Genomic DNA, 12,914 nt, shown 5'->3' on the forward strand with positions numbered 1-12,914 from the left:
AAGAATTGGAATTTACAACATGGAGTTACAGATAATTTCGTAGTGAAAAGGTCTGAAAATATTAGCTCTGTTTTACTGAATCTATAGGGTCGATGAAAGTAGATGTTTCAGTTAGCAATTATACTCCAAAAATTTCAAATCAGGTATATCAGAAAGCATTTTGAGTCTAGCTTCGAATAAATCATACTTTGTATGAATTTGAGTTCACAGCAGAAAGTTATAAGTAGTTAAGCAACAAGAGATCAGAAATTTCAGTCCCTATTTTGCAGAATCTGTAGGGTTAATTTAAACAGAAGTCTTAGTAGGCATTTAAACTCCAAATCATTCGATCTTAGTATCAAAATAAAGAATTTTTTGTCTACTTTCAAATGGAATAGGTCTTGTCTAAATCAGAGTTTATTACAAAATATTATGACCGAAACATTTGAATCCCAAATGTGAGAAAATTGATGAAAAACCTCAAGCTCTTCTTCTTCTTCTTCTTCTTCTTCTTCTTCTTCTTTTCTCAAACTCACGTTGGATGCAACTCTTCAGGTTTGTTTTCTTTAACCTTTCATCTAATTATTTGGGTTTTGGCTAATGCAAAAGTTGCAAGGTGTCATGCATGCATGAAAGGAGCTAGGTGTCATCTTTAGAGCAAAGATAAGTGGCACCAAACTTAGGTTAGCTAGTGACACATGTCCACTATTTTTTTTTAACTTAATTCTGAATCTTTCATAAATTATATCAAACTTCTAATATTTATTGTTAGGTCCCTAGCCATAAACTTTTAATATAATATCATTTAATATAAAATAATTATTAAATAATCCTTATTTTTACAAATAAACCTTTTACTAATTTTTTTTAAAAATAGGGGATGTTACACTCTCCCCTCCTTAAAGAAAAATTTAGTCCTCTAAATTTATCATACCTCATTCGACGAAAAGATGAGGATAAGCTTTCATCATTTATTTCTCAAGCTCCCAAGTTGTTTTCTCTCCAGAATGATATCTCCAGATCACTTTAACTAGAGGGATAACCCGATTCCTCAAGATCTTTTCTTTTTTTTATTAACAATCTGAGTGGGCTCTTCCACATAAGACAAATCTTTATCAATCACCATCGGCTCATACTTAATGATATGAGAGGGATCAAGTATATACTTTCTGATCATTGAAACATGAAATATATCATGGATATGGCACAATGATGGTGGCAAGACAATCTTGTAAGCGACAAAACCAACCCTATCAAGAATCTCAAAAGGTCCAATAAATCTTGGGCTTAACTTTCCTTTCTTCCCAAATCTTACAATGCCTTTAGAAGGGGAGACCTTTAGGAATACAAAATCCTCGATTTGAAACTCAATATTTCGTCTTCTGTTATCAGCATAACTCTTTTGATGACTCTGAGCAGTCTTTAACCTTTTTTCTTATAAGTTGAATTTTCTCAGTAGTCTCTTGTACTTTTTTTGGTGCTAATAACTTTCTGTCGCCAATTTCTTCCCAACATATAGGCGTCCTGTACTTTCACTCATATAAAGCTTCATAAGGAGTCATCTGAATACTTGAATGATAACTATTATTGTAAGTGAACTCAATAAGAGAGATATCTTTATCTCATTCACCTTTTCAATCCATAACATAGGCTCAAAGCAAATCCTCAAGTGTTTGAATGGTTCTTTCTGATTGACCATCAGTTTGAGGGTGATAAGCAGTGCTAAACTTGACTTTAGTGCCCATAGATTCCTGTAACCTTCTCCAAAATCTAGATAGAAATCTGGAGTCTCTGTCAGAGATGATCTCCTTTGGAACACCATGAAGTCTTACTATTTCATTGATATATAAATCTGTAAGCCTATCAAGAGAATAAGTCATATTGATTGGTAGGAAATGTACAGATTTCGTTAACCTATCAATGATAACTCAAATAGCATCATGCTTTCTAGAAGTTTGGGGTAGTCCTGAAATAAAGTCCATAGTAATACATTCTCATTTCCATTTAGGAATATCTAAAGGTTGCAACAAACCTCCAGGTCTTTGGTGTTCTGCTTTGACTTGCTGACAAGTCAAACACTTTGAAACATATATTGCAATCTCTTTCTTCATGCCTTCCCACCAATAATGACTTTGAAGATCTCTATACATCTTAGTGCTACTAGGATGCATGGTGTACTTTGAATTATGACCTTCCCTTAGGATTTGGTTTTTGATATCTGAGTCATTTGAAACACATATTTTATCCCCAAATCTCTATAGGTTATCCTCAGAAACTTGAAAATTCAGTGTCAATCCCTTTTTTACTTCATTCCTTAAGTAGATTAAGTATCGATATCGTAGTTGTCCTTCTTTAATTTGTTGAATGAGATCAGATTGCACTTGGATGGAGGCCATTAATATCATTGAGTCTTACCCTTTTCTTATAACATTCAAATCATAATTCTCTTCTAATAACTTCCATTGCTTTACAATCAAAGTCATCATAAAACTTGTAGATTTTTTACAAAGGGCATCTACTACAACATTAACTTTACCCGGGTGATAACGAATGGTACAATCATAATCTTTTAGAAGTTTTATCCATCTTCTTAACTAACACCGGAGCACCCCATGATGAAACACTAGCACCGGAGCACCCTTATCTAATAGTCCTTGTAGTTGCTTTTTCAATTCCACTTACTCAAATGGTGTCATTCTATAAAGAAGCTTAGATATTGGAATTGTCCCAAGGATCAAATCAAAAGCAAATTCATCCTCTCTATCTAGAGATAATCTAGGCAAGTCATCTTAAGATACATCAGGCAAGGAGGTGAATCATGCCCAATACTCTCAAAATAAAAGATAGGATGATCTAGTATACAAAAAGTGATCATTTTGTATAACAATCTATACTGGTATGATTGGAAGATAGTCAATCCATACTTAATATAATATTAAAACTCCAAATATCTAGGAGAACTAAATCAGCAAGAAGTTCGTGTTCTCCAATAGAAATCAAACAAGATGACCAGATCGAGTTTGTTATCAAACAATCCCTAATAGCCGTATTTACATATAGCATATAATCCAGTGGTTTAGGTTGAATGCCTATGTGATAAGCAAAATATTGTGAATCAAATCATAGATGAGACACATGGTCAAACAAATATTTGCATTCTTTCAGAAACATAAATAGTACCTTTGACCACTAATTCAAAAGCTTTAGAATCATATTCCGTGATAACATACACTTTGACATGGGCTGATGATTTATGAGGCAGTGATTCTTTCTTCTTGTCCAAAGGGCAGTCTTTTATTTTATGATCCAAATTTTCATAAGCAAAATAGACTCCAGTCACCTACAAATACAAACTTATTTCATAATTTAACTCGCATCATACACAAGATTGAATCTTTTGTGGTGACTTCCCTTTACAAATTGATGATGTCTTGACCCTCTTATTATCACATTCAGATTCATTTCTAATCTTTTTTTTTTTTGGTAAACTTGTCATTTCTATTCCTGTCCTTGATCTCCAGAAATTCTTTTGATCATCAGAACAATTTTGTGCATCAAATATCTTCTTCAATCGCATCATCTATTTTTCTGCTACCAATGTATTAGGTTCACCACACTTCTATTGCGCCACTCTGATTTAATATCCCCGATCAACCCTTTTATCGCACTTAATTAATCAAAAGCAGATGAAATAGGAGGACTAAATGTCCTCGTCATCCTCGATTCCTAAAATATATCAAAGAAAATTTTCACCAATCACTATAGTTCACTAGACCTCAATATATTTTGCATGTCAACATATCAAATATTTCAGTGATCCTCAAACCATGCTCTGATACCACTTTGTCACGCCCCTCCCGAATTTAGTTTTCATTCAAGAGGTGTGAACCTAACTCAAAATTGATAAAATTATAATTCAACAAACAATCCAGGATCCAATCACACATTTGAGGTCACTAAGAAAAACATTCAAGTCATTCATCTTTACAATCCACAATTCACAAAACCTGTGCAGTTTATAATCATACATCATGTCACTAGATGATTCCTAAAATCCAAAAGCAACTTAACTAAACCATAACTATATCATAAATCCATAAGCGCGATAATTAATGCAATCACAAAACCAACATGTACTACATGTTTATATCAGTACACAGTTTAGACTTAACATTTTCAAAATCCTGATGTAAGAGGTACTTTTCAAATATTTACAAGATACATCAATCTAGATTTGTTATTGATATTTCATTACACCCAAAAAGAACTTATACAACATCAACCTATCAAGTATAAAATATTTGCCCCAAAATCTTCTAGTCTTCCACTACCTCAACCCAATTTACACATTTTAGTGAGCGATAAGCTATCCTGAAAAATTTATATAGCAATAGGGTGAGCATATAAAGCTCAGCAAATGACTAACATATCCATAGCAAAGAGGACAGTTTTCAAACAAATAAGATATCAAAATACAAAGCAGAGATACAAGATGAAACAATAGCATGTTTTGTTTAAATGCAGAATTACAATGTCGTATCGTTCGAAGCATGTTTTATTCATATAATCGAGGAAAGGTAATTAGAGCATATCATTGGCATAAGGAGCATATCGATGACATATGGTAATTTCAAGGCATAACAAAGACGTAAGGAGCATTTTGGATATCATGAATGCAGAATTATAATGTCATTTCGTTTAAAGCATGTTTTGTTCATACAATCGAGGAAAGATAATTGGAGCATATCAGTGGCATAAGGAGCATATCGATGACATATGATAATTTCAAGGCATAACAAAGACGTAAGGAGCATTTTGGATATCATGAATACAGAATTACGATGTCATTTCGTTCGAAGCACGTTTTGTTCATACAATCGAGGAAAGGTAATTAGAGCATATCATTGGCATAAGAAATAGTTTGGAACATATCAATAGTGAATGAAATGCTTCAGAACGTATCAATGGCATATGAAAATATTTCGGAAGCATAAGAAGCATTTCAGAACATATCAAAGAACAAATACGAAATAGAAGCTCAAACGTCGTACTCTAGCATAGTGCATGTGAGGTTTAACTCAGTGGTGGCTCCACGCCGTGATGAGTTCTCGACTCCATCCATGGGTAGCCCTTTTCTACTCGAGCCCTCTCACCCTGCCCAAGTGCTAGGTCGGCTCTGAATTTCATATCAAACAGATAGAAGGTGAAGTGGGATTCCAAACATAATATGGTCCATCCATTTCTGAATGACCACCAAACATAATCTAGAGCATCGCGGGCTCTAAGCACAAACCCTTTACCATTTCTGGCAAAGGTCCAAATAATCCCACAAACGCCAGAGTACAAAAGGGTATTATGAATAATGAATTGGGACATATCAGAAGCACATGCGGAACAACGAAATATACATATGCCTTTCGAGTCAATACGATACAAACATAATCTTTCATAAATGTATTCAGATTTGAAAAAAAACAAAAGTAAGAGCATACAAGGATTTCAAGAAATCATATATAGCTCAATAGAAATAAGAAAGTTAGGTGAATTCAATGTCTAACGAAATGAAACTGGAAGAGGCACATATCAAAAGTAAATGCGGAACAATGGGATGCATGTGTCGAATCATTACAATGCAAACATGATCTTTAGATGATAGTTGCATATGTACAAATAAATAAAAGACAAAAGTATACAAGAATTTAAGGTAATAATGTAAAGCTTAACTTAAGTAAGAGTGTTTGCCGAAATCGATTTCCAAAGAGAAGAAACAAGGAAAGCCAAAATCGACCAAAGCTCGATTCTGGCAGAATTTGATAGGGACATTGTATAAACTATTTGGATAACCAATTATACTCCAATTTATACAAAATAGGTGTAATTAGAAAGCTTTATCAATCTAGTTTTAGGCAAATCAAGTTTAACAAGAATTGGAATTTACAACAGGGAGTTACAGATAATTTCGTAGTGAAAGGTCTGAAAATATTAGCTCTGTTTTACTGAATCTATAGGGTCGATGAAAGCAGATGTTTCAGTTAGCAATTGTACTCTAAAAAATCAGGTATATACAGAAAGAATTTTGAGTCTAGCTTCGAATAAATCATACTTTGTATGAATCTGAGTTCACAGCAGAAAGTTATAAGTAGTTAAGCAACAAGAGGTCAGAAATTTCAGTCCCTGTTTTGCAGAATCTGTTGGGTTAATTTAAACAGAAGTCTTAGTAGGAATTTAAACTCCAAATCATTCAATCTTATTATCAAAATAAAGATTTTTTTGTCTACTTTCAAATGGAATAGGTCTTGTCTAAATCAGAGTTTATTACAAAATGTTATGACCAAACCATTGCATAGAGGTCAGATTACCAAAAAATTACAGATTCATAGCTTTATATCAAAACGAAAGAAGGTCTTGTTCTCAGTTGAAATCTTTCAATTTTTTGCAGAATAAAAATGGAAACAGAGATTAAGGTTACTGTGGGATGGTGTTAGAACACTTGCCTTAAAATTATTTGAATCACAAATGTGAGAAAATTGATGAAAAACCTCAAGCTCTTCTTCTTCTTCTTCTTCTTCTTCTTCTTCTTCTTTTCTCAAACTCACTTTGGATGCAACTCTTCAGGTTTGTTTTCTTTAACCTTTCATCTAATTATTTGGGTTTTGGCTAATGCAAAAGTTGTAAGGTGTCATGCATGCATGAATGGGACTAGGTGTCATCTTTAGAGCAAAGATAAGTGGCACCAAACTTAGGTTAGCTAGTGACACATGTCCACTATTTTTTTTAACTTAATTCTGAATCTTTCATAAATTATATCAAACTTCTAATATTTACTCTTAGGTCCCTAGCCATAAACTTTTAATATAATATCATTTAATATAAAATAATTATTAAATAATCCTTATTTTTACAAACAAACCTTTTACTAACTTTTTTTAAAAATAGGGGATGTTACACTCATGGAGGCAGATGGTGTCATGGTGAGAATGGACCTTATCATCATTAGAGGTAACTAAGCAATTACGTCGACGTCGATGCCAGCAATGCCATCGTTCGTCACCACCGACGTCGTCCACCAATGAACTTTAAATTTATTTTTTAACTATTTATTTTTATATTTTTATTGATAAAACTAGTAAATGGACCTAGATATTTCACTTTTATAATTATATGATGTCAATGTAATTTTTTAAAGTGCATGGATCGAAACACTAAAGGTAGTTAACTATATGAGGTAATCCGTAATTAATCTATTGGTAGGGCACATCTTATCCATCTTAAGATCCAATCCACTCATCGAATGTTTGCACAAATCTTAAAGATAACTAATAGATCGAGGTTGGTATGTTGGAGGATCCGAATAATCTGAACCCGATCTATTAAGGATACTATCCCCTCTTCACATTTTACCTCTTCCACTAGGTCATCTCATATAGACTCCAAACTGCACCTCTCGCTGTTGCCTACGTCGATGCTGTTGTGCCATCCACAGTTCTTGTATGTTCTCATCAAAATTTGATCTTTCATGCCTATAATCTTCGCCTTCTTATCCTTCATCTTTTAGAAAGATGAATTATCTTCGATTTTATCTTATATGTTGAATTATCGATCATTTCCTTATTTTTCTTTAGGGTTTAAAGATGTTGATGATTATGCAAATAGATGATTAGATTGATTGAATGCATCTTATTATTCGAGAGGAATGTGCTTAAGGAAGTGACTTGAGTGTTTGTGTTGATTACAGAGCTAGGGAGGAAGAGGAAGGTAGAAAGGGGGGGCACGATGAACAAGGATAAGATATTTAAACTGGCAAAGGGATTTAGGGGGAGGGCTAAGAACTGCATCAGGATTACTCGGGAGAGGGTGGAGAAGGCATTATAGTACTCCTATAGGGATCGTCGCAATAAGAAGAGGGACATGCGGTCCCTTTGGATCGAGCGCATCAATGCTGGCACACAACTGCATGGGGTATATTATATTCCTTACTTTCTGATAAAAAAATCATTAGAGTGATTGCCCTTTTTATTTAAAGCAGTCAGCTTATATAAGGTATATAGTATTTTGGATTTATATTATTTGATGCACTCTCTTGTCATACTCGTATAATTGGTGATCCATGATATGAAATTTTGTATTTTGATCTTCAGTAAGGTTTCCAAAATTTCATCGAAGTTTTATTAAGAATGAAACTTCCACAACAGGTTAAAGTCATGTCATGGATAACCATCGATTTTTCACATCATGGGCATATGAAGCTCATATTTCCATTTTTAGTTTTTTGAATTTTGAGTATATTGAGCTTCTCTCTTTGTTGAAGTCCTACATTGTTTTAGTGTTAGATCAATTAAGAGGATATTATTGTAATTATACTTTTAGTTAGGAAGGTCAGAGGAAAGAAGATAAAAGTTAGAAAGGAAAATGTATAATGATAAAATAATTAGATTTAAAGACATCCCCTTTACACTAATATAGTAGATTGTAACCAAGCACTTTTTTTTATGAACTTGATTCTATACGTTAGATTATTAATCTTATGGTCATGGTGTGAGATTGTTAGACTAGCCACCAAGCAGGGAAATTGATTGAATAGTACTCATTAGAATCCTTTGTGTGTGGAAAGTAAACGTGTGTTACAAATATGAATAATCCGAACCCGATCCATTAAAGATACTGTCCCCTCTTCGCATTTGACCTCTTCGACTGGTTCGTCTCAAATAGACTCCAAATTGCACCTCTCGTCGTTGCCTACACCGACGCCACTATATCATCCACAATTTTTGTATGTTCTCGTCAAAATATGATCTTTTATGTCTATAATCTTTTTCTTTTTGTCCTTCATCTTTCATAAAGATGAATTATCTTTGGTTCTATCTTATATGTTGAATTATTGGTTGTTTCCTTATTTTTTTAGGGTTTAAAGATATTGATGATTAAGCAAACATATGATTAGATTGATTGAATGCATCCTTTATTCGGGAAGAGTGTACTTGAGAAAGTGACTTGAGTGTTTGTGTTCATTATAGAGCTAGGGAGAAAGAGGAAGGCAAAAAGGGGGGGCACGGTGAACAAGGATAAGATATTTAAACTGACAAAGGGATTCAGGGGGAGGGCTAAGAACTGCATCAAGATTACTCGGGAGAGGATGAAGAAGACGTTGTAGTACTCCTATAGGGATCATCGCAACAAGAAGAGGGACATGCGATCCCTTTGGATCGAGCACATCAATGCTGGCACACAACTGCATGGGGTATGTTATAGTCCTTGCTTTTTGCTAAAAAAATCATTATGGTGATTGCTCTTTTTATTTAAAACATTCAGCTTATACAAGGTATATAGTATTTTGGATTTATGTTATTTGATGCACTCTCTTGTCATACTCATAAAATTGGTGATCCATGATATGAAATTTTATATTTTGATCTTCATTAAGATTTTTAAAATTTCATTGAAGTTTTATCAAGAATGAAGCTTCTACAACAGGTTATAATCAATTAGTATTAGCACTTTATGTCATGGATAACCATCGATTTTTCACATCATGGGCATATGAAGCTCAGATTTTCACTTTTAGCTTTTTAAATTTTGAGTATATCAAGGTTAAGATAAGTTTCTTTGTCGAAGTACTATATTGTTTTTAATGTAAATTCAATTAAGAGGATCAATTAAGAGGATATTATTGTAATTATATTTTTAGTTAGAAAGGTAAGAGTAAAGAAGAAGATAAAAGTCAGAAAGGAAAAGATAAAATGATAAAATAATTAGAGTTAAAGACATCCCCTTGGCACTAATATAGTAGATTGTGAGATTTGTGGAATAGTGCCCATTAGCATCTGGAAAGTAAAATGTGTGTTACAAATATGAATGATAATATAATAGCATAACTATTGACAATCAAAAATTAAAACAAAAAAAATGTTGAAATATGCAACCGTCATTGTTACATCTTATATGTATGGACTTGGTCGAGTCGACAAGGAGGGTCCATCTGGTTGAATTTTATTTACTGAATCTTTTTATCAAGTACTAGGACTACTACTTATGATTTCTCGATAGTCAACCTGATCCCAACTCCCAAGTTCTGTAGACAGTGTATGTTTCCCACACTGTTAGAGCATCCTTTTTCTGTTGTGTGTATATGTTGCTATTTGACAGGTCCTAGCTACAAAATTCCATTTCCAATTGTATTCTCTCAACCACAATTTCCCATTAATATGTCCTTGGTCGCTGATGGAATCAATCTAGAGGAATATTACAATTAGGCCCTTCTTATTGCATTCTGTTAATATTATACAGATATTAGAATACAGTGTTTGAAGAAGAGTGTCAAGCATTGAATGAACCAAAATAGCTGTCTTATTTACGTTCTTTGAACTGCAAATAGACTTGATGCCGGGGAGAGTTTCTTTACCCATGTCTCACATGTATGCATGCCGGTTCTCCGAGAACTTCAAATAGGTGATTGGACGAAACCTTTTTCAAACTGTACAGATATTTTCATCGTCTAAAATGAATAATTTTTTATGAATATATGGGTCACACTAATGATCGATTAATCAAATGATCTCTTATCAAATATATCAAATTAGAAATTTTTAATTAGATTTGTAAAGAACACATTTAAACTAAATTAAAAATAGATAAAATTCACACCTTTGCATCGACAAAAGTCTTGATAACTCAGGTTCAGCGTATGTTCTTTGGGTCGATTGAGTTCAACCGACGTCCAAGCCGAGGAGGGTTCGATCAAACCACCCGTTTGTGCGTGCGTACTGCTGACCCCTTAACCCTCGCGGTGGTCTTTGCATCCCCATAGGGTCGAAATAGAGCGCTCCCATCGATGGCGTCTGCTGCTCCTTCCTCGTCGTCATCGGATGGGCGCGCGACGACGGGGCGGAGGCCGCTGGGGCTGGTGGCGAATGCGATAAAGCGGAAGCATGGCTTCCTGCATCTCTTTGTCATGACGGGCATCCTCATGCTCAGCATGCGCTCGCTGGGGCAGAAGTACCGGATCCGCGACCTCTCCCGCGACAACGATCTCCTCCGCGAGGAGCACGACGCCCTATGCCGCCGCACCGCTGCCGTCAAGGACGACCTTCTCCACGAAGCCTCCCTTGACTCCTCCGGCCTCCTCGCCGACCACCTCCGCCGCCTCTTCCGCGAGGACACCGACCACTAGCCCCTCTTTCTTCTCCTTGGCGCCGCTCTCTCCCCTCAGGTCGATCTCGATTGTTGTCTCTGTTTGGGTTCCTTCTTATTTCTTGCGGTTATCTTTTAGGTTTATAGTGGTCAAACGACAGCTTTTAATTTGATCGGAGCCCCATCACTCTTTATGGTTTGTGATCTTGCAAAGAGAAACTAATATCTGTTGAAATTACTTTGCTTACCCACTGCTATATTGGGACGATAAGGTACTCTTTGATATTTAAGTGTGCTATGTTACGCTTGTTTGAATTTTCTCTTGAGAGAAATAAAACAATGCTGATAGCTAGTCTGTTTGTTGCCCTTAAAGAAATGTTTGCTATAACTGAATGTTTGCTTTATATACTCCTCTACGTTATTAGTTCGGTCGCAGAAATTGAGAATGCAGTTTGGTAAACTGGTGGAGAAGTGTTTGCTTGATGCGCACTAGGTGTCTGGAATGGTCTGACTAATGAAATGTTAAATGTTCAAAAATTGAAGTCATCTTCTGTAACATTGTTTCAGGTTGTCTGATGCGTCGTCAGTACACATCTAGAGCCAACCAGGTTCTAGATTGAGTCAGAGGCATACCTGACAAGGCCCCTTCAGTACTCAAGTTAGAACAATGGTCGAATCTCCTAGAGGATAGCCAATGTCATATGCCTTTAGCAAGCATACGTGGGGTCGTTTCATAGGTGATTTAAGGAATATATCATAGTGGTAGTTTTGCTGAATTGTTGGACATACCAGGATAATAAAAGCTGCCCGAACTGTCATGTGTGATAGACGGCTTTATGTGCTGGCAATGCGCTTTGGTCAGATGACACAGGGTTGAGGGGATCTATGAATAGGTATCGAGCCGATGACGTTTGGGAACCCATGTGTCATTTTTTCTGTATTAGAATGAAATCATCTTCTAATACAGTATTAGTTACAGCATGAACAAGGGATTTGTCACAGCACATATTTGAATATTTTCTAAAGCAGAGATATTAGAAACATGGTTGATATATTTTGAAGGAAATGTTTGTAAATGGGTTGTTTGGTTCACTTACAATTGTTGCAAAAAGAACATCGAAGCGCATTAGATGTGTGTAGAATATTTATTTAGTTATATCATGATATGTTTTTTTCCATCTTCCGATTTAGATAAGTTGGTTGTTTGGGCATTCTGCTCTTGATAAATGAGGATAGTGACCATATTGTTAAATGAGGATAGGTACAAATCGCAGCTATGTCATGCCATATTATTAGGAAGCTGTAAGCCAGAGAAAATGAATGAAGGCTATCAGAAAATTGTCATAATCATCTTAACAATTATAATAAATGATTATTGAAAAAACTTCTTTAGCCATTTCTGTCTTGGTTGTGATAGTTGTCGTTTGACAACCGTATCTAATTTCTGGCCAATGGTATATTAATGATCATGAAAGTAGTATCTTTTATGGAAATTCATCTTGAAAGATTTCTAATAACTCAGATAAGAGTTGTGGAATCAACCACAAAGTTAGTGACTGAAAATGTGAAAAACTTTAAATTCCTTTGCTAACAAGCATTAATGTAATATGAAAGTAATCAACAACAAACTAACTTTTGCTAACTCAGTCTTGGAACTGAGTTATCAGTTTCTATGGTTTGTGGGAAATTTCTTTATGTTTAATTGAGCTCGAATTATATATACTGTGATTAAGAAAGTCCAATTTTGTGTGACATTTCTCATTTGTTGGTGCTTACAACCATTGGGTTGTGTTTTTTGCTCTGTCTTA

At 34.8% G+C, this 12,914-nt stretch overlaps 1 protein-coding gene across 1 annotated transcript; it reads left to right on the forward strand.

Annotated features, from left to right (window-relative positions):
- The first annotated feature begins 10,757 nt into the window (after nucleotides 1-10,757).
- On the forward strand, nucleotides 10,758-11,458 carry LOC135606486 (uncharacterized). Its single transcript, XM_065097518.1, has one exon. The coding sequence runs from the start codon at nucleotides 10,808-10,810 to the stop codon at nucleotides 11,144-11,146; it is 339 nt and encodes a 112-aa protein (XP_064953590.1). The 5' UTR covers nucleotides 10,758-10,807; the 3' UTR covers nucleotides 11,147-11,458.
- The last annotated feature ends 1,456 nt before the right edge of the window (nucleotides 11,459-12,914 follow it).

Source organism: Musa acuminata, chromosome BXJ2-3 (assembly GCF_036884655.1).
Source record: "Musa acuminata AAA Group cultivar baxijiao chromosome BXJ2-3, Cavendish_Baxijiao_AAA, whole genome shotgun sequence".
Taxonomy (NCBI): Eukaryota; Viridiplantae; Streptophyta; class Magnoliopsida; order Zingiberales; family Musaceae; genus Musa; species Musa acuminata.